This window comes from Pinus tabuliformis, chromosome 2_1, assembly GCF_031772625.1.
Source record: "Pinus tabuliformis cultivar Carrire ecotype Pingquan chromosome 2_1, CPIR1, whole genome shotgun sequence".
Classification (NCBI taxonomy): Eukaryota; Viridiplantae; Streptophyta; class Pinopsida; order Pinales; family Pinaceae; genus Pinus; species Pinus tabuliformis.
Window position 1 is genome coordinate 258,120,968 of NC_142299.1, and position 22,554 is coordinate 258,143,521.

Consider the following 22,554-nt stretch of genomic DNA (forward strand, 5'->3'; position numbering starts at 1 on the left):
TTTTTTGTATCATATGAATTTTAGGTAGAAGTTCTCTATTTGTTGCTTATGATGTCTAGAGGATAATTTTGTTTTAAACCATCATTAAGATTGTACAATGTTGAAATGTCATTTAACCATATAATATTTCATATTGAACTATAGAAAGTTGTTACACAAAGAGATGTATCAATGTTAATGGGGCTTCTATAGAGGGAAGGTGATATTTCTAAGATCATAAGGGCATTCAAGATAGATTCCTTGATACATCCAAACGTTTTATGGATTTTTTTCTCTGCTAGATTTTATTTACATGTTTCTTTAGATGTGTGAAGGAATTATTATAGAGGCAACGACATATCCTTTGGATCCTTGACTTCCACACAACATTGAATCAGTGGATGTTATTATTGGTTCAAAGGATATGTGAACTTATAGATGGGATGAAAGAACCCTGCTTTATATACGCTCGCATATATAAACCGGTGCTCGGTGATCTATAAACGCTCGCTCGGTGATCTATAAACGCTCGCATATATAAACTAGTGCTCTATATAAATTGGTCTCTGAGGCTCGCATATAAACCCTTGTATATATACGCTCGCATATATAAACCGGTGCTCTATATAAACGCTCGCAGATATAAACCGGTGCTCTATATAAATGCTCAGTGATCCTCGCATATATAAACCGGTGCTCTATATAAACGCTCGGTGATCCTTGCATATAAATCTTCGCATATATAAACGCTCAGGTTTCTGAGGCTCGCATATACACATGGTGATCTATATACACGCTCTGATTCTGAGGCTGCGTTTTATACGCTCTGGATCTATATACACACTTTGGTCCTGAGGCTGCATTTATAAATCCTCGCATATATAAACGCACGGTGATCTATACACACGGTGATCTATATACACGCTCGGTGATCTATATCCTCGCTCTGGTTTGTGAGGCTTTCATATACACACGGTGATCTATATACACGCTCGGTGCTTTATATAAACGCTCGGTGATCCTCGCATATAAATCCTCGCATATATAAATGCTCGGTGATCTATATCCTCGCTCTAGTTTCTGAGGCTCACATATACACACGGTGATCTATATACACGCTCTAGTTCTGAGGCTCCGACTCTGAGGCTGCATTTTATACGCTCTGGATCTATATACACGCTCTGGTCCTGAGGCTGCGTTTATAAATCCTCGCATATATAAACGTACGGTGATCTATATACACGCTCGGTGCTCTATATAAAGGCTTGGTGATCTATATCCTCGCTCTGGTTCTAAGGCTCCAGTTTTTGAAATACATATAAATCCTCACATTCGGTGATTTTGGCATATATAAATCCAAAGCTCGGTGATCTATATCCTCGCCTCGGTTCTAAGGCTCCGGTTTTTGAAATATATATAAACCCTCACATTCGGTGATCTTGGCTCGCATATATAATCCTAGCACTCGGTGATCTTGGTTCTGGGGCTTGCATATATAAACGCATTCGGTGATCTTGGTTTTGAAGCTCGCATATATAAATCCAAAGCTTGGTGATCTTGGCTCACACAAACGATCTGCAGTCATGTTCGCTGATATCAGGTGCACACATTCCTTATATTTTTCTTTTTCTAATACATATTTGCTCATATAATTTCAAGTATGAATATTTCACCATAGTTATGAAAGATTACCAAGGGCAGACCTAGCACAGTTACTCTACAAGGCCTTTATGAGTATATAGAGTCTTTAGAGAAACGTAGAGAAGAAAGAGAAGCCAAGTTACAAAAAGAGTTAGAAGCCATGCTGGAAAATAAATTTGCATCTCTTGAAGACACGATCCAAAAACAAATAGAAAATAAAATAGAACTACTGGAGAATAAAATGGAGGCAATGGAGACTAGATTGCAGGTTATAGAAAAACAAAACCAAGATACTAACCAACCATCCCAGCAAGGAGACGCTGATACTTTAGAGGGTCTTAAAATGAAAGACATTATTAAAGAATTAGAAGAAAAATTTAATAGCCGCCTCACCCTAAATAATGTGGTAGATAAGTTAGATATTAAACCAATTAAAGATGAAATGAAAAAATTAATAGAATTAGACCACGAACGTAACAAAAGGGCCTTGAACCTTATAATCTTCGATTTAAAAGAGGAAGAAGATGAGGATACTTTAGCCTTAGTCCAGACAGAATTACATAATAGATTACAAATTGAAACAGTGTGTCTCACAGAAGAAACAAGGTTGGGGAAATTAACCGAGAATAAAGGAAGACTAATCCACATAAAGGTGAGCTCTACTGATCATAAGCACGACATACTTAGTAAAACCTCAAGTCTAAAAGGAACGAGAATATTCATAAATGAATATCTCATTCCAGAAGATCAAGCAGAATTAAGAAAGGAGGTTCAAAAGGTAAAAGAAGCTAGAAAGGAAGGAAAATGGGCAATAATCAGAAATAGAAAAGCCTTTATTCGAGATAGAAACCAAAAATATAGTAATCAATAGCAATTAAACATGCTTCGGATCCTTTCTTGGAACTGTCGGGGCTTCCCATGGAACAAACGACCCAAGCTAAGTTGGATTTCAAATGATGTTGATATTATTTTGCTTGTTGAAACTTGGGAGCACAAAGAATCTAAGGTCCTTAACATAGATGGCTTTACGCTATGGTCTACGTGGAACAAGCGATCCTCCCGTAGAGGCATTGGATGAATAGCTTGTTACATTAAGAAGAACATCTCCCCCCATGTTAGGATTTATAAAAACGACCCTTACAACCAATATAGTTGGATAGAGATCAGAGACATTAATAATAAAAAGTCCTACATAGCAATATGTTATTTCCCCCCATCAATTCTAACTTCTATAAGAAGAAGAATCTAGATAAAACTAACCCTTACAATGGTTTAGAGAATGATATTTTCAGCCTAAGGAATGACGGTAATATCCTTTTAATAGGTGACTTTAATTCTTGAACTTCAAACAACCAATCTATTATTCTAAGCAATCATTCCAACCCTAATCCTCTTAGGTTAGACGAAGACCCTACCCTGGCTAGTAGGTACAAAAGGAGCTCTGAAGACCTCGGGAAAATTTGTTTGGGTCAGAGCTAGTCAAGCTCTGTAGTGCTCAGGATCTCATAATTTGCAACGGTCTAAAGAAGTGGCCCAATTCCAGCAAGATGACCTGCATCCATGGACTTGGTAGCAGCGTGGTAGACTACGTTATTTCTTATCTCCCATTATACAACGAAATGGTAAATTTTGACATCTTAAACGACCACGAACCTGACTCTGATCATAGGCCTTTACTTATAACTCTCAATTTTTTCATGCATAGAGTTCCCATAGAAAATAATACTTACAGCCAAAAGAACTTAATATTTGATAGAAATAAAAAGGATCTCTTTCTAAATGAATTAAAAACTAATTTTCTTCCTTTATCTAGTATAGACAACATAGAAGACCTCTATCATAATTTTACTACAACCCTCTCATATTCTATTAACAAGTTCTCAATTGAAGTCTCAAATAATAAAAGAAATAGCAAAACCAATCCATGGTATGACAAAGATTGTAAAAGTGCGAGGAGAGAAATTAAGGAAGTTGTTGATGATTCTCTTAAAATGGACAAGATAAAAATATACAAAGCCCTAACTAAAAGGAAAAAGAGGCAGTACATTCGTCAAAGACAGGAGAATCTCTTACACCTCTCTAAGGTAGCTCCTAAGAAATTTTGGAGGCAGATTCTGACTAGGAAGACTAAGGATAATAATAAAATTGCTCTTCACGATTGGAATTCTTATCTTAAAATGCTTTATGAATCTCTAAATGTCATGGATAATTTGGAAACCCTGCTCACAACGAAAGAAGTTTTCTCTTTAGAAGACATTAAGTTTGGGGTTAATCGCCTCGCTAATGGGCAAGCTAAAGACATTGAAGGTTACCAGGTGGAAATCTTAAAAATTGGAGGTCCTGTCCTCATCCCCCACATCCACAAGCTTTTCAATCAAGAAGTCAAGCAAGGGTTCCCTAAACCTTGGACCGAGAGCCTCATTATCCCTATTTTTGAAAGTGGGGATACAAATAACCCCTCTAATTATCGGACAATTATGATCAGCCCTCTCTTAGCCAAGTTCTATGGTAGTATTCTGGAAAAGAAGTTAAGCATATGGCTTGAAAGTGAAGGTAAGCAGGCTAAAGGCCAAGCAGGTTTCAGAAGGCATCACTCAACAACAGACCACCTTGTTACACTTAGGATCATTGCGGAGGAATTTCATAATGATAAATCCAATTTATTTTGTTGCTTTGTGGACTTTAGAAAGGCTTTTGATACGGTTCCTAGATACAACCTTTGGGATAGATTAGAAGAGCTAAAGGTTCCTCTTGAGTTGAGAGCTGTTGCTATAAGGTTATACGAGAATGTAATTGCCAAGCTAAAGAGCAATGAGGGGTGGTCGAAAGATATTAAGTGTAACATCGGAGTTAAACAAGGTTGTTCCCTCTCCCCTACCCTATTTGGCATTTACATCGATAAGCTCGAAGGCTATTTAGAGGAAGCAGGATGTGATGGCACGATCTTACCTGGGATAGTCCTTATCCTTCTTCTCTATGCTGACGATATTGTTCTTTTGGCAAGGTTCCCTTCTGATCTTGATAAGCAACTCAAGCTTCTTAAGGATTTCTGCTCTACCATGGGTATGACTGTTAACACTGACAAAACAAAAGTTATGATTATAAAATCCAAGAAGGACACTTACGCTAATTTTATGTATGACAATAATAACTTGGAGGAAGTGTATTATTACAAGTACTTAGGAATTGATATCCATCACAAGCTCAACTGGAACCATAGCATTGAGAAAAGGATTAATGGGGGGTGGAAAGCTTATTTTGGTCTTGAAAATAATTGTAAAACAGCAAACCTCGTAATGTGGGATAAAAAGAAGTTCCTCTTTGAAACCTTAGTCACTCCTGTTATCTTATATGGCTGTGAGGTTTGGGGTTGTAGCATCTCCAGAGAATCATGGAGAAAGATTGAGCAAATCCAGAAGCGTTTTAAAACTTATAACCTGAAAATTAAAAGTAATACACCCTATCCTATTCTCCTTATAGAAGCAGGTCTTTCCCCTATTGAGAGCCTAGCTAGGTTTCTATTGTACAAGCACAAGCTCAATAACATAGATGATCATAGACTTCCTAAGCTAGCTTTAAATTCCAGCCAAAACTACGTAAGGCTCAATCGAGGATGGCATAAAGACACAAGGGCCTGGTTAAACTATTGGGAGATCAACGAGAATGATGCATTGCAAAACATAAATAACATTAAAGATATTGTTACTTCTACGGTCAAAGAAAAATTGTGGTGTGAGAAAGATTTAGCATCTAAAAGAAAATTAAGTTATTATAAGAAGGTCGTCAACCCCACCCTTGAAGATCAAAAGTATCTCTCTATTTTAACTACCTCAAAGAAGAAAACTAATATAGCAAAGATTAGAACGAATTCTCATGAGCTCCATAGTGAAACATGTCATTGGGCAGTTCCTAAAACGCCATGGATGGAAAGGATCTGCCATATTTGTGAGAATAGGAGCATTGAGGATGAAAACCACTTCCTCTTAGAGTGCCCTGCATACAACCACATTAGATCTCAATTTCACAATCTTTGTTACAATACTGACCTTCCTAGCCTTTTACAATGTCAAAATTATAGTGAGCTCAGGAGGCTTCTCTCCAAGATTTTTGAGCATAGGAATAAAATCTTAAATAAAAATAAATAATTTGTTTATTTAGGTCCGATAGATCATTGTTTGGTCTCAGTGGACGTTAACCACCACCATCATCATAATAGATTTATAATGCAATATATGAGGTTGGGGGTGGATGGAGATATTATATAAGATATAAAAATATTTTATTGCATAATATCTCCCCCAACCCCTTTGTAAATGCTTGTGCAAATATATTAGACACTATGAAGTAGCTAATTTATTTGAGCAATGCTAATAGGAAGAAATAATAAAGGATTTGATTGAGCTTGAGTTGGTCATAACAGGGAGAAAAAAATTATATGAAGACTTAAATTAGGGTATGTATCACTGTGGTTTTGGGCATATGAAAGTGAGGCCAAAACTAATTTTTCATCTCCCCCTCCGCCCCCTTTGATGATAGGAGTACTAATTTAATTAAGAAGCATTACAGAGTGTTAGAGCAGTCCTGTAAGACTAATCATGACACAAGGCATAACATTGATTTGAGTATTGCTTAAGAGGAGTTTGGCAGGAAAAGCACTACACCATACTTAGAAGAAAAGATCCCCATTATATCAAAGAAAAATAAGACCTTGAAGAGGAGTAATCCACTAGACAAGGTATTCACATAGAGCATTCACGTGTATATTAGTGGCTGCATATATTAACTCAAATAATCATTTAGTTGTATTAAGAGTTTGGAACCAGGGATTAGGATTATGTAACTATTTAACACATGCTCATGTCAATGCTATGATTTTAACAACTTAGAATTGTAGCATGAACGTAAGACCAAACAATGATTTTTTTTTGAAATAATTGATGAATGATGAAAAGAAAAGATGATACACGCAAGGAAGAAGAGAAGCCTATTAGGGGAGGGAGAACTATTTTTCATAATGTAAATCATTCATCTTCTATGTTTAAATGACATCTCGTTTACTAATCCTTGTCTTCAATTATCTTTTAAATGTGATGAGTCTTCTTGAATTATTCCTTATGGCGTTTCCTTTGCAACATCTGGTGCAATTGCTAGTTTAGTAACTAATAGAAAAAGAAGTTATTAAACAACCCATAACTAGGCCTCAACCAATCACCTTACAAATAAATAAATTTAAATAATAATAAAAATAACAAAAATTGAATTCCTAATGTTAAACTATGCATAATCTTCAAAAAATTTTGGTCAAGTATAAACTAATACCTATCCGAGGTATAATAAAACACACACATATAAAATAAACATATATATATTAGAGTGTATATATGTTAATATAAACAATATTAGTTAATCATATTTCTTAATTTTTGGTGATGACATTCAACAATAAAGTATAGTGTTCTATACTTGCGGCACATATAATAAAACACACACACACACACATATATATATTAAAGTGTAGATATGTTAATATAAACAATATTAGTTAATCATATTTCTTAATTTTTGGTGATGACATTCAACAATAAAGTATAATATTTTATTAGTTGTTTTATTTTTGTGAAGAAATATGTCTTTAATTAAGCTATATTTAAGCAAAGATAGAAATACTAACTACTAAATAGCTCTGGTTAACTTTTACTTTTGGAGATTCATTTAAAAAATTTCTATATAAATTAATATTGATCCTCCTAAATTAAACTATTCGTGGTATTTTTTTTAATCTTTATATTCTCAAATAAAACTATTCATCATATTTATGCATTTTCTTTTCATCTTTTTGTCAAAATTTAATATATTTATTAAACCTTACATTTTAAAATTCATATGATATTTTTTATATATTAATATTTATCTTTTCATTGATTTTTGTAATATTAAATATTAAATAAAATTTAAAATAAATAATAAATAATTTTTAAAATAAATCTTTATTATAAATCGTCAAATGAAAATTGAAATCAACCATATAACTTATTATGACATGAAGATTGAAATCAACAATATAACTCATTATTATTGGTTGTTTACATTTAAATTCTATGTAACTTTTTGATTAACTTGATAACTTAAATCTTCAACAATATAACTCATTATTATTGGTGGTTTACATTTAAATTCTATGTAACTTTTTGATTAACTTGATAACTTAAGTTATGTTTTTCAAATTGAAAATAAATATTTATTAAAATTATAATATTATAAATAATTTTAATTAAATATGTTTTAAAAAATTGTAATTATGTTTATTCAATATTTATATTATTATTAATAAATATGTAGTTTAACTTATATATCATTGAAATTATTAAAATTTTTTAAACATGCATATTTACATTGTTAATTAGGTCAATTATTAATAAAACCAAATTACACTAATTTAATTGAAATTGTTTTATTAACATAAATTTTAATTGAAAGTCATGTCCGATTCAAATTTTAAATGTTTATAACAAAAAGATTTAATTCAAAGTCCTGTCATGCTAGTTCTGATTCAAATTTAAAAATAATAATCTATTCAAAACAAATTGCAAAACTAGAAATTTCTTTATTCTTAAGGATTAATTGCAAGACGAAAGATTTAAATTATTGTGCGAGATGGTAGAGATCATAAAAAATAGCATTTGCAACACATGTTGCAAAGGAAATGCCATAAGGCAATGGCATAAGAAATAATAGTATAGAAAAAAGAAGTCAAAATTTTATATAATGCATAAGAAATAATAGCATAGAAGAGAAGTTGTGTGATTTCAAAATGGGCTTCTCTCCATTATAAAAAGAACTAAACACATGTGAGACTACCCTAGTGGACCTTAAGTGGCAGAGGAAAACCTTGAGAAACAACACTATATAGTCAGTAATGAGGCCTAGATTATAGCACCAACAATTTGATCCCTCTTTGTGCAACCACAAACAAATGTTTCATGTTGGCCCAACTAAACAAATGAAAATATTTCATGTCTTCTTTTGAGTTCTTAAGTAAAAACTGTTTGAAATTGAACTCAAAATTTTACTCTCCACTCCTAAAGAGCATCTGACACAGTTCAGCTGGAAGCTGAAATCTTAATCTCTGAAGTTAAGTTGAACTTTTGTTCAAACATACAGAATAATGCCCATGAAATTCTAGTCACTGTAGCTCAAACCATTCACAGCAGAGTTTTCAACCTTCAGCCACTAGTAGTGACAGGATAGAACTCTGAATCTTAACATTGATAAAAGGGTTTTCGAGACTCTCCATAAGAACAGGAAGAAAACTCTCCACTCTTGGTAGATGATTTGTCAGATCTCAACATAGGTGGAATCAATTTGCAAGCATGCAGAGAGGAATCTGAACTGGCTGTGCTCTTCACTTCAGCATTATATGAAGAAACTTTCTTCTGCAGTTGAAGATCATCATATGAGGGTATTATCTTTGGAGCACTGGACGAGCGTATTTTAGCCTTGGCAGACTCTGTAGAGTTCATGTAATTAGGCCTTCCCACACTCTCATATGATGTCTGCCGAGTATTTCCAGATTTTGGAGTACATGATACCCTTGAGATTGTTGAGCTCTCATTAGATTGGACATCAGAGCTAGGCTTTGAAGATGATCTACCCGTATGATGACTGGAAACCGCTGAAGGTGGTTTTGCAGCAACACGAACACTAATATTGTTTCTGTGAACTTTAAATTTGCCTGGTTCATGAGATTTCCTCAGATTCTCCCTAGCATCATCATAGCTTTTGAGAGACTAAATTTCACAAGCATCCATTTGGTCTTGTTCTGTGAGTCTATTCAGCCAAGGCTTTGCAGCCATCCAGCATTCTAACCAGCTCCATAGCATAAGCAATTACTCTCTCACGTTTGATTGCACCCTCTTGTCTCATTTGCAGTTTTGCACGAACTTCTTCAAGGGTTCCTTGACTATCACACCACCCCTCCTGAAACATGAGCATAAAACTTATTACCCAAAAAGATAGGTGGGGCGTTGAGCATACAACATGTTCAACAAACCATGTACTTCAAATCTACCCAAAAAACGCAGAAATATGGTATCTTCTGGCAATGCTCAGATTCTTAAATATTGATATTTTTAAGTTGCTGTTTGGTAGGAAGGAGGCATATTCTGATGAGAATAGATTTTCTGATTCTAAATAAATACGATGGCAGTTCTACACTTTACAACAATATTTCTCCTTAAATATTACATCTGTTTACAAAGTTGTGGCCATAAATTTGTTTTCAACGAAGAAAGACCACTGCAGTAATATTTACAAATCAGCCACTGAATTCTATATAAAACGGGAACTATACAGTGTTTCTTTTCTCTGCCATTTTTAGCCGCAGAAGCTCAGGGACCAAATTCAGTATCCATAGGTTTTTGGTCCATAATGTCGTGCTTACATATGGGGCACAACTTAGAGTGATTTAGCAACCACTCTGCCCCACTATGGTTATGGAAACTATGGGTGCATGGTAAGGAGATGATCTGGTCACCAAATTCATATTCAAATTGGCATATTGCACATTTCCTACACAACGTCCCAAAACATAGATTATCAAAATCCCAGAAAATAAATCATCTCCTTAGGTTGTTAAGAACAATGATAGACATTGTATCCTAAATACAAGACATGAGAACCTGATAATAGATAAACCCTTACTCCATTTCATCTGTCGATCCCTGTTCAGACTTATCTCCATCAAAAGTTAATATTGGCATAGAGTTCACTATTGTGGTAGAAACCACACATTTTACATTTTCCAGCTGAACAAGAGACTGTAAAAATCCCAACAACAGACCCCAATATCAGTAAGATTAAAATTTAATCTCAAATTGGAAACAGAAAGCCTGCTGAGCTCTCTGAACCTTGCTACCACAAGTGTACACCCACTCCAGCTAGTCTCTTAAAAATACACATTCCAATGAAAGCATAAATCATTTCATTATGTTGGTTCATCTGCTGATGGTGTCAATATTTAATGTATATCCTTCTATATGCAGAAATATTATTGGTTTTGAACATATATCGCCCAGGTTTGATGGCCTGATTTATTTCCCTATTCAATAAATTTCCAAACTACACAAACTAGCTATCAAACAAAATCCGATACACAAGTCTAATGGCAACTCTAGCATGTATGTAAGAGACCAAGGAACGGACCCTAATCATGTCTGTACAAGACTTCACTTATAGTAAAGGTTGGGCATAGAAAGAGGTGAACCTTGTATCTCCTCAAAATCCATGACATCTGGACAAAACACCTTATTAATATTAAAAGGATTATTTTGAAGTATTTCATATCAAATACAGAATATAAACTTATGTCCCTCAACAAGCATTACCTAATATGGATCACCGTGATTGAACTTGACATCATACCTGGCATCTTTTCAATTCAAGAATCAACGCTAAGGTTCTCAGAATTAAAAACCCAATGAATCCAAATCCACTTAACGTTATAAAGTCATGCATGAATTTTTCTAACTTTGTGGCTATCCACCTAGGCATGTGGACTTCCTTTGTGATGTACTCGAATTGGAAAAAGAATTAAATACACGTAATGCACACCAAGCCCTCATAATGAAGCCTTCCACTCTCGCATTCGAAAGATGTATGAAACGCATTGAAGCAAATAAGACACATGGATCTTCTATCCAACGGATACAGAATCAGCGAATAGAATATAGCACGTGCTTAACACAAAATGGACCTACCTATACCTCTGTCAGGAAACTCTTGAACATGACAAAGCTGACAGGAATGTTTGCACATCCCCTGTAGAAGCACTGATGCATCAAACCTTTTGTTAGTTCTTTAGAAAGAAGTTTGTTTGCTTCCCTTACTCCCCTGAGGACTTAGGACACACACTACTAAGGAACATAATTTGTTTCCATTTGAAAGAAATTTTGATTTTGATTTTGAGCTAGCAAAGCTCATGGCTTAAGGCTCATATGCAATTCCATGCTTATTAGGCAACCCATATTCTCATCGTACCTTAGGAGGTCCACACAAAGATATCTTCATGCTTATACTTGTTCCACAAGGGGGAAAGCTCTTCAATCCCCTAAGAGGGTGAGTGATTACTCCACTAATTCCATGAAAATTTATTTTCACCAATAATTATATACAATAACGTGCATAGTACAACATAATACATTTTTCCTCTTGCAAAGTGCAAAGACTTGAATCTTAGAAATATGTAAATATTACCAAAACAAGAATAAGGGGAAGACAAATGATAACAAAATCTAAAGACTAATATATCTCCTTTCGGGCAAATATCTAGTTATTAGAGCCATACCTCATATGACATGTCAATAGTGCCTTGGTTACTATATTCAATGGCCCCAGAGTATGGAGGAGGATCTACCAAAGATAATGAAAGCGATGAAACATGCAATGATTAAATTGGTCATACTTCTACTTAATAAGTTGGTATTCAATGAAAGAAAACAAACTTTAAGAAATGCGTCAGTTAATGAATGCTAACTGGATGGAAAAGTTAAATCATGAGAATCCATTATTTTATGAAACTTGCTTGCAACAATTCAACCCCAGGGAAGCAGCTTACATAATGCCATTTCAAGGTCAAAATCATCACAACTTTCATTTATCGGCTGATTTGAATGGAAAAGATCATGACAAAGAGAGTGGAAGCTGGCAGGAATATCAAACAACTACTCTCCTAGCAGATGAGGCCAAGAATAAATTCATAATAAAGCTCATATTGGTGTCTGATATCATGCTCTTTTTGCTTTTGCTATAGATTTGTTTTTCCCTTAATCACAGATCTCCAGTAAGTAGCTTCCTCAAAGACTGAAATGCAATCCAGCTGACCATGTCTCCAATCACCAAATCAAACCAAACTTTTAGCTCCTCACAGCCACCAGCAAAGAAGCTAATCAACAGTTGAGCACTGCGGCTTTTGAACTCAAAATTTTACTCTCCACTCCTAAAGAGCATCTGACATAGTTCAGCTGGAAGCTGAAATCTTAATCTCTGCAGCTAAGTTGAACTTTTGTTCAAACATACAGAAGAATGCCCATGAAATGCTGATCACTATAGCTCAAACCATTCACAGCAGAGTTTCCAACCTTTAGCCACTATTAGTGACACGATAGAACTCTGAAACTTAGCATTGATAAAAGGGTTTTCTGGACTCTCCATAAGAACAAGAAGAAATCTCTCCACTCTTGGTAGATGATTTGTCAGATCTCAACATAGGTGGAATCAATTTGCAAGCATGCAGAGAAGAATCTGAACAGGTTGTGCTCTTCACTTCAGCATTATATGAAGAAACTCTCTTCTGCAATTGAAGATCATCATATGAGGGTGTTATCTTTGGTGCACTAGACGAGCGTATTTTAGCCTTGGCAGAGTCTGTAGAGTTCATGTAATTAGGCCTTCCCACACTCTCATCTGATGTCTGCAGAGTATTTCCAGATTTTGGAGTACATCATCCCCTTGAGATTGTTGAGCTCTCATCAGATTGGATATCAGAGCTAGGGTTGGAAGATGATCTACCAGTAGGATGACTGGAAACTGCTAAAGGTGGTTTTGCAGCAACACGAACCCTAATATTGTTTCTGCGAACTTTAACTTTGCCTAGTTCATGAGATTTCCTTAGATTCTCTCCGGCATCATCATAGCTTTTGAGAGACTAAATTTCACAAGCATCCATTTGGGATTGTTCCATGAGTCTATTCTCCCAAGGCCTTGCAACCATCCAGTGTTCTAACCAGCTCCAACCCTAGCTATTTTTGTCTGGCTCAATTCTAGCATAAGTCATGTTTGTTTTCGAATTGCTTCTCCATTGTTGAAAATAGATTCAACACCGATAAAAGTTACTAGTATATAAATTTCAAAATGTCAACCTGGCATCTACATCTAAGGTCTTGTGCAGAGGATTCTACCACAACCTTTAAAATCTGCGAGAAATAGAGTGTTCAATCAAGGGCTTATACAAATGAATTTTCAAATGACTTTTCTGCATTGAACATAGTTATGTACCTGATGGGAGAGAGCATAAGAAATTTCTCTCTCACGTTTGATTGTGTTCGGTCCCTATAATACTAGTGATTACCCCATTACTATTATAGTTATACCCCTTATTTATATTGTTGTGCCCCTATTACCCCCATATTGTTATTTTTGTGCCCCATAGAATCCCTCTATTGCTATTTTTGTGGCTTTATATTATTATTGTTAGGTCGGTTGGATTATATTGTGACTCCTTAGACTCCTATATATAGAAAGGAGGTTTTGTCATTTGTATCATCCAAGAATTGTTCATTTATGTAATGTAAAGGAGGTTTCCCCCTCGAAGAGGCTGAATTCTAAGGCGTTGATCTATCTTTTCTATCTTTTCTTGTGCTGGTTTCATAACATTTGGTATCAGAGCTTTGGATTCTAGGGTTTCGCTGCTCCAAACAGGTCGTCGTGGAATTTTCGCTATAACTTTTTTTCTGTGACATTTCAGAAGTCGCAAAAAAAACCTATTTGAGAAGAAATCACGCTGAACCTTGACTCCAAATTTCAGAGCTTTTCCCACGATATTTGCGGAGATATGATCTGAGGAAGTTGGTCTTTTTGCAGACTCCTGAATTACATTCAAAACAGGTGACCTGGGGAAAATCGTCATAACTTTCTCTCTGGGGATCGGATTGAAATTTCGTAAGAAGGTACAGAAAGAGGACGGACTGTAGTTTCGTGTATGTGTGTTTCAGACTCAAAGGTTGAAACAGTGACTCGTGGCACGTCGTACAACTTCGCTCTGCTGAACCAGTCTAAAAGCAAGTCACTGTGGGAGATTTCACATAACTCTTCCTTGGAGAATCCAATTTGGCTCAGACTTATGGCATTGGAAAGAGGACGTAGAAGGCTACTACAGGTAGCAATTTCAGAACTGGATGATCCGAAATTACAGAGATACATCAGATTCAATATCAGGCTTCTATAAAGTGAAAAAAGGTGTGTAGTTTTTTTTTTAATTTTTGTGTAAGCTTGGTTTAACAGAATTCAAAGGGCATAGTAAAGCATTATTATCGGTAACTGATGCCCCGAGGAAAGAAAATGCAAACACCTAGTAAGGAACCTGAAAGCTCTAGCATGACTCATGAAGAAGAGGAAGAAATGCTACATGATATATCAAAATTACAAGAACAAGTGCAACAAATGTCACGCTCACAAAAGCTAACAGAAGCTAAGATAAGTGGCGTAGAATCTAAGGTAAATGGCGTGGAATCTAAGATAAAGGGAATGGAAGCTAAGATGGATGATTTGAAGATAGATTTGAAGACAGACATGGAAGAATTGAAGAAGTTGCTACAAGAAAGGGTCACTAATGGTGAAAAGGTAGTAAAGGAAACTCATGATGAGAACAAAAGAAATGTTAATCATGATTCCATAGACGCTAATGTTGGATCGAAGAATCACCATATTCCAAAAATCGATATGAGGAAGTTTGATGGCAAGGATCCCGCCACATGGATATTACAGATGGAGCAATTCTTCGATCTCAATAATGTGCAAAACGCACAAAAGGTACATATGGCAACTGTATATTTAGAACCAAATCAGTTTGTATGGTATCAATGGCTTTGCTCTCGTAAACAATTTATCACTTGGGCAATTTTTACGGAAGAATTGATAGCACATTATGAAGATACAAAAAGCAACACTTTTTTTAGCCAATTGATAAGTCTCAAACAAAAGGGTTCAGTAATGGAGCACATTGAGGAGTTCCAAAAATTGAACATAAGGGTAAAAGATATTCCAGAGGAGCATAGGATTGATGTGTTCATAGGGTCTTTAAAGGATAATATCCAACATGATGTTCGCCTTTGGGAACCTGATTCATTAGAGAAGGCATTCAGGTTAGCAAGAAAAATGGAAAGCAAAATTATGGCAACCAGGAAGCATACCACTCACAACTATAAAGACGGAAGTGTTGTTGCCCCTAGTCTTCCACAACCTATAAGGTTGACACCACAACAATTGGAAGAAAAAAGAGCAAAAGGGCTTTGTTACAGTTGTGATAGCAAATACACTAAAGGTCATAAGTGTGCTGAGAAGAAATTATTCTACATAGATTGTGAAGAGGAAGAAGAAAAGGAGCAAGAAAGGTCAAAAGAAGAAGATATACTCCAGGAACAAAGCCTAGATGAAGAACAAATAAATCCGACCATATCTTGTAATGCATTGGCAGGAATTACCACTCCTCAAACCATCAAGATAGAAGGACAAATCAAGAAGAAAAAGGTAATAGTGTTGATTGATTCAGGAAGCACCCACAATTTTATTCATTGTAGGGTAGCAAAAGAATTGAATTGCTTCCTATATCCAGCACCAGAGTGTCAAGTGATGATTGCAAATGGAGGAACAATAAATTGCTCTGGAAAGTGCCATAATATCAAGCTATCCATGGGAGAATATGTATTGACTAGCCCAATGCTTTCCATTCCAATGGGAGGTGCTGATGTTGTACTAGGAGTCCAATGGCTACAATCCTTGGGTACAATAGCTTTTAATTTTCAAGAACTTTTCATCAAATTTTCTATGGAAGGAAAGGAAGTTGAATTAAGGGGTATTGCAGGGAAACCAGGAAAGATAATCAGCTCTAATGGCATGACAAAGCTTCTAAAAAAGGAGCAAAGAGGTGTAATTGCACAATTATGTTCGCTAGATGTTTCCACATTGGAATCATCTATTTCTCCAGATCTCCAAAAAGTCCTGGACAATCATTCCAAGGTATTTGAGACTCCAAAAGGTCTCCCACCTATGCGTGATCATGATCATGCTATTCATCTGATTCCAGGAAGTGTTCCTCCAAACATCAGGCCGTACAGATATCCCTATGTCCAAAAAAGTGAAATTGAACGTATGGTTGCAGAAATGCTAGAGGCTGGTATAATTCAACCGAGTCAAAGTTCTTTCTCAGCTCCAGTAGTATTGGTGCACAAGAAGGATGGATCATGGCGCATGTGTCCGGATTATAGGGAGCTCAACAAGCTCACTATTAAAGATAAGTTCCCCATTCCTGTTATTGATGAATTACTGGATGAATTGCATGGATCAATTTACTTCACCAAGTTGGATCTTCGTTCGGGATATCATCAAATCAGAATGAAGATTGAAGACATTCCGAAAACGGCATTTAGAACTCATGAGGGTCATTATGAATTTTTGGTCATGCCTTTTGGCCTTACCAATGCACCTTCAACATTTCAAGGTTTGATGAATTCAATTTTCAAACCATTCCTTAGAAAATTTGTGTTAGTATTTTTTGATGATATACTAATCTACAGCAAGTCTTGGAAGGATCATGTTGAACATGTTGACAGGGTGCTACAACTATTGGAGGAGAAACAATTATATGCAAAAAGATCCAAATGTTTCTTTGGAGTCCAGGAGGTGGAATATTTGGGTCATATTGTATCTCATGAAGGAGTTAAGGTAGACCCTAGCAAAATTAAAGCCATTAAGGAATGGAAAATCCCCACATCCATAAAGCATCTGCGAGGATTTCTTGGGTTGACAGGGTATTATCGCAAGTTTGTTAAGAATTATGGGAGAATAGCAGCACCTCTAACAACATTATTGAAGAAAGATTCATTTTCATGGACTCCGGAAGCAACAAAGGCCTTTGAACATCTTAAAGAGGCAATGTGCCAAGCACCGGTCTTAGCTACACCGGACTTCACAAAAACCTTTATTGTGGAATGTGATGCTTCAGGAAATGGAATTGGTGCTGTTCTAATGCAAGATGAAAGACCCATTGCTTTTGAAAGTCGTCCAATCAAGGGAAAGTTTTTAAGCAAAGCTATTTATGAGAAGGAAATGTTGGCAATACTCCATGCACTTAAGAAATGGTGACCCTACCTAATGGGAAGACACTTCAAGGTAAAAACAGATCATGATAGCCTTAAATACTTTTTAGAACAAAGATTATCCTCTGAAGAGCAACAAAAGTGGGTCACAAAGATGTTGGGTTATGACTTTGAAATCATCTACAAAAAAGGGAAGCAAAATGTGGTGGCAGATGCACTCTCAAGAAAGGATGAGGATGTGGAAGCATTGTTGTGTGCCATTTCTATTATCCAACCAGATTGGATAAATGAAGCAAGGGAGGAATGGAAGAATGACGAAGAAGTGTGGGCACTTATTCGAAAGCTACAACAAGATTCCAGTACTTCTGATACATTTAGCTGCCAAAATGATTCGTTATGGTACAAAGATCGCTTATACCTCTGTAAGAATTCCCAGCTAAAACAAAAGATTCTTATGGAATTGCACACTTCTCCCTTAGGAGGGCACTCAGGATTTTTAAAAACTTACCACAAGGTTAAGAAGGAATTTTTTTGGGATGGCCTTAAATCAGATATTCAAAAGTTTGTGGCGGAATGTTTGGTTTGCCAGCAAAATAAAGTTGAAACAATTAAGACACCAGGTCTATTACAACCTTTATCCATTCCAAGCCAACGTTGGGAGGAGGTTTCAATGGATTTTATCACAGGTTTACCCAAGTCTGAGGGAAAGAGTGTCATCATGGTGGTAGTTGACAGACTTACCAAGTATGCACACTTTTGTGCATTATCACATCCATTTAAAGCCAGTACAGTTTCTACTACATTTATGGAAACAATTCAAAAGCTACATGAAAACCCAAAGATTATTGTAAGTGACAGAGATCCCATTTTCACTGGAAATTTTTGGACATAATTATTTTCTTGTCTTGGTACTCAGTTAGCTCATAGCTCATCTTATCATCCTCAATCTGATGGGCAAACTGAGATAGTAAACAAATGTTTGGAAGGATATCTTCGTTGCTTTGTATCTGATAAACAGACACAATGGGTCAAATGGTTGCCTCTGGCTGAATGGTGGTATAACACTTCCTTCCATACATCAACAAAAATGACCCCATTTATGGCACTTTATGGGTATCAACCACCATCCATCACATCATATTTAAGAGAAAATTCTAAGGTTCAGGCAGTGGAACATCACATCGAACATCAACAACAAGTCCTCCAACTCTTAAAGGATAACCTCGTGTTGGCACAAAATAGAATGAAACAACAGGCAGATCAACATCGCAGTGAAAGAAGTTTTGATGTAGGTGATTGGGTATTCCTACGGCTACAACCATATAAGCAAATGTCCCTAAAGCAAGCTAAGAAGGATAATAAATTATCACCAAAGTATTATGGTCCGTACAAGGTGTTGCAAAAGATTGGTACTATGGCATACAAATTGGAGCTTCCTGCAGCTTCTCGATTGCACCCAGTTTTCCATGTTTCATGTTTAAAGAAGGTTATAGGTGACAAGCTCCCAATTCAAACAATATTGCCAGAACTTGACGAGGAAGGAAAAATTATATTGGAACCGGAAGCAGTCATAGAAACAAGAACTCGACAGCTACGAAATCGATCAATTTCAGAGTATCTTATCAAGTGGAAGAACTTATCCGCTGAAGATTCCACATGGGAGGATGAGAATTTTATGCAGAAGTATCCAGAACTACTCAAGCGTTGAGGACAACACTTTTTTGAAGGAGAGGGGCATGTTGGGTCCCTATAATACTAGTGATTACCCCATTACTATTATAGTTATACCCCTTATTTATATTGTTGTGCCCCTATTACCCCCATATTGTTATTTCTGTGCCCCATAGAATCCCTCTATTGTTATTCTTGTGGCTTTATATTATTATTGTTAGGTCGGCTAGATTATATTGTGACTCCTTAGACTCCTATATATAGAAAGGAGGTTTTGTCATTTGTATCATCCAAGAATTGTTCATTTATGTAATGTAAAGGAGGTTGCCCCCTCGAAGAGGCTGAATTCTAAGGCGTTGATCTATCTTTTCTATCTTTTCTTGAGTTGGTTTCATAACAGATTGCACCCTATTGGCTCATTTGTAGTTTTGCATGAACTTCTTCAAGGGTTCCTTGACTATCACACCACCCCTCCTGAAACAAGCAATGCACTTCTGAAACAAAATGGATAACAGAGCCAATTTTTTGCAAGTTAAAACATAAAAGATTTTCAGGTTATCAGAATTATTTCGGCAATTCCACATCACACAGATATTACTACTGTGGTATAAGTGATGGGATTATCAGAAACTAAAATTTAGCATATCTAGAAACAAAGGGAAAGAAACTGGTAAGAAAAACCGAGATCTTTTCAGACCTATGATAAAGAAGTATCTATATGAGGTATGATCTAGTCCACTGCACAAGGGTCATGAAAAGAAATATGGCCAGGGAAAGTCTACAGAAAGGGCAACTACTTTTCTTCATGAGTAGTCCTAGTTTGGTGTCTGAGCAAAAACCAGAATAGGGGCCTGAAGCGTTTGTGCAAGAACTTTTCATGATAAGAGTAAACACGCTGATGATTCTGATTTGCTTGTGGTTTCATATATATCTTAAACTACAGTTGACATATGGTAATACGATAGTCACAGGATTCGGCACTTCGACCTATTGTGTGGGTAGAGTAAGCTACTAAACCATAGTGGCCAGAGTGTTAAAATACCTCAGATTCTCGCAGTTTGTTTTGGCAAATTCAATGTTCATCAATCATTTTTTGCACAGCTAAGCCTTCAATCGACATCCAAACATGGCGAGCTCTTACATGGGCCTGAGCTCTAACAAGTGCTTGCATGCACCTCAAGGTAACTGCTACTTGTTTCCTTACCTGACGACCTCGAAACAATGCTTGTAATCTCACAAACCCTTTCAGCGCTCGCAATGCCCTCCTTGCCTGTAAAACCCCAACCAAAGCCAATGGATTGAAAACAATCATCTCTCAAAACAACCAACCATATAACCTATAGAGGCTCGTTTATGAAGAATGGTTACCAAAAATCCTCGAAAAGCAGTCTGTATGCGATTGGCGGCCCATTCTTCTCCAACAACCTTGAAGTCTTTAAGAAGAGCCCTCACAATAGTGGCCACTACAGCATTATAATCCTCTGCAGCAGCAGATATAACTTTAGATGTCTCCCCATTTGAATTTACCCTCTTATGGAAACTTCCTTCATTTCTCCCCTCGGATTCATGGTCACTAGAAATTTTCCACAGGCCCCATTTTCTAGACTTTACATTGGTGAGCTTTTTCTGTGCATCTTACAACAAAGTCAATAAGCTTGCTTCCGCTAAATGAATGAACTTAGAACAAGATTCCTACATAACTAATGACTGGAAAAACAATGAAGTAGCACAAAAGACGGGTGAGATGCAATTTCCCAGGTAAGGAAATGCATCTGTTATTAGGGTCCACTGATAACCTAAGATGATGAGCAGGACTGCAAAAAGTTACATGAGCAGAGTATGCAAAGGCCATGCTGTAAAAAGTTACATGAACAGAGTATGCAAAGGTAGTGCTGCAAAAAGTTACATGAACAGAGTATGCAAAGGCCATGCATAGAGCATCTCCCACAAAGTAAGACATGAGAGAAGTACAAGAAGATATAAAGCATGAAAAATTTAAGAAAGAAACAGGAAAAGATCATGAGAAAGAGCGTGGAAGCTGGCAGGAATGTCAAACAGCTACTCTCCTAGCAGATGAGGCCGAGAAGAAAATAGAGAACGATCCAGAAAATACCATAAAGCTCATCATGGATCTGCATTATTTTCTTGATATATTTTGGATGGAGATCATAAAAGCAGTCAGACAAATATTGAGCCATTTATCAGAAATGGGCTTGGAGCAGTGGATATTCGCCCGGGAGCCTCTTATGCGCAAAATGTTCGTACCACAGAGACATTCGGTATCCGAATATCTCCCCTCGAGTTCCGCAACCCTGCTGGTTGATGTGCTCTAGCTGGTAACAGCCCTAGGCTATTTCTGTGTCTCTAGAAATTTGCGCTGCTAAGGCGGCTAGAGAGTTGCAATTACCTCAGCATAATCGAATGAATCAACATGGTTCAATCGTCTAACATATCATCTAATGGGGCAAAGTAATGACACGTAGGAAGAGAGCAAAGTTTATTTCAAAGGGAATGCCTTACAGCGTAATTATATATCTGTAGCAATAAGATATTCAAAGTAATTGAAACTTTGGGTGGACCTTTTACCAAAACCAATGGATTGATTTTCAGTAACTGATGAAATACACATGAAAAATGGATTTCAGGTTTTTATATCTTTTAAGTATTACTATTTTCCGACTATTTGAATTCCTTTTTTTTAAATATAAAATATTCGAATTATATAATTTTAAAGGCTGTTTAATATAAAATATTTATATTATATATTTCTAAAAGTTTATTGAGGGTGTAAATTTGGTGGGAGGGTTAGAATTTTTTTTTTTTAATTTATATCTGAATCATATTTTTATAGTGGAAATAGATTTAACACTATTAAAATCTTTCTAAATTCTTAAAATTTAATAATTGTTGAAAAAAAAATGTCTACCAAATTTTATCAAAATTTTAACAGAATTTCTATAATTTTAAAGAAAAATTTGAAACTGATTAGACTATGAAATTTTGAAATCCCATTAACTTATAAGATTAAAATTATAATTTTATATAAACAAAATCAACCCGCCAAGAAAAACCTCTGCCAGTTGGAATTGGAATACTGACTATTTTTTCTTAGTCATTCTGCTTTTTCAAAGAGAATCAAATCATCTTTCACATTGTGCCTCTACCGAATACTAGAATGTTCATCAATTTATGATGCAAATTTTCATTCAAAATTCTAAGTCCTCGTTAAGTGTAAGTCAATCATAGTGTTGTGCCTGGTTCTGCGTTTTATATAGGTGTAGTACCCAATTTCTCAAGTCCTCCTTCCTTCCGCGTGTTATGCTTTGCTCTAAAAAAAGAGAGGGTATGGGCATCTATGCGACCTGCATGGCGTTGGACAGTGGGAAAAATGTTA

The 22,554-nt window shown here is 36.0% G+C and overlaps 1 protein-coding gene and 1 pseudogene across 1 annotated transcript; both read right to left on the bottom strand.

Moving 5' to 3' along the window:
• Positions 1 to 10,007: 10,007 nt before the first annotated feature.
• LOC149199708 (uncharacterized) lies at positions 10,008 to 12,501 on the bottom strand. The gene is made up of 5 exons (XM_089400662.1): positions 12,449 to 12,501; positions 12,235 to 12,318; positions 11,963 to 12,050; positions 10,321 to 10,436; positions 10,008 to 10,188 (listed from the first exon to the last, which is right to left on the bottom strand). Exons 1-5 carry the CDS (start codon positions 12,499 to 12,501, stop codon positions 10,008 to 10,010), a joined length of 522 nt encoding a protein of 173 aa, XP_089256788.1.
• Positions 12,502 to 12,793: 292 nt separating this feature from the next.
• LOC149199709 (protein IQ-DOMAIN 6-like) lies at positions 12,794 to 21,012 on the bottom strand (annotated as a pseudogene).
• Between the last annotated feature and the right edge of the window lie 1,542 nt (positions 21,013 to 22,554).

Coding starts and splice junctions, on each gene's coding strand:
- LOC149199708 (XM_089400662.1), bottom strand. CDS start 12,501: ATGGTCAGCTGGATTGCATTTCAGTCTTTGAGGAAGCTACTTACTGGA. Junction 12,051..12,234: donor TTTGACCTTGAAATGGCATT/ATGTAAGCTGCT, acceptor ATTGCATGTTTC/ATCGCTTTCATTATCTTTGG. Junction 10,437..11,962: donor CTATTGACATGTCATATGAG/GTATGGCTCTAA, acceptor GGATTTTTACAG/TCTCTTGTTCAGCTGGAAAA.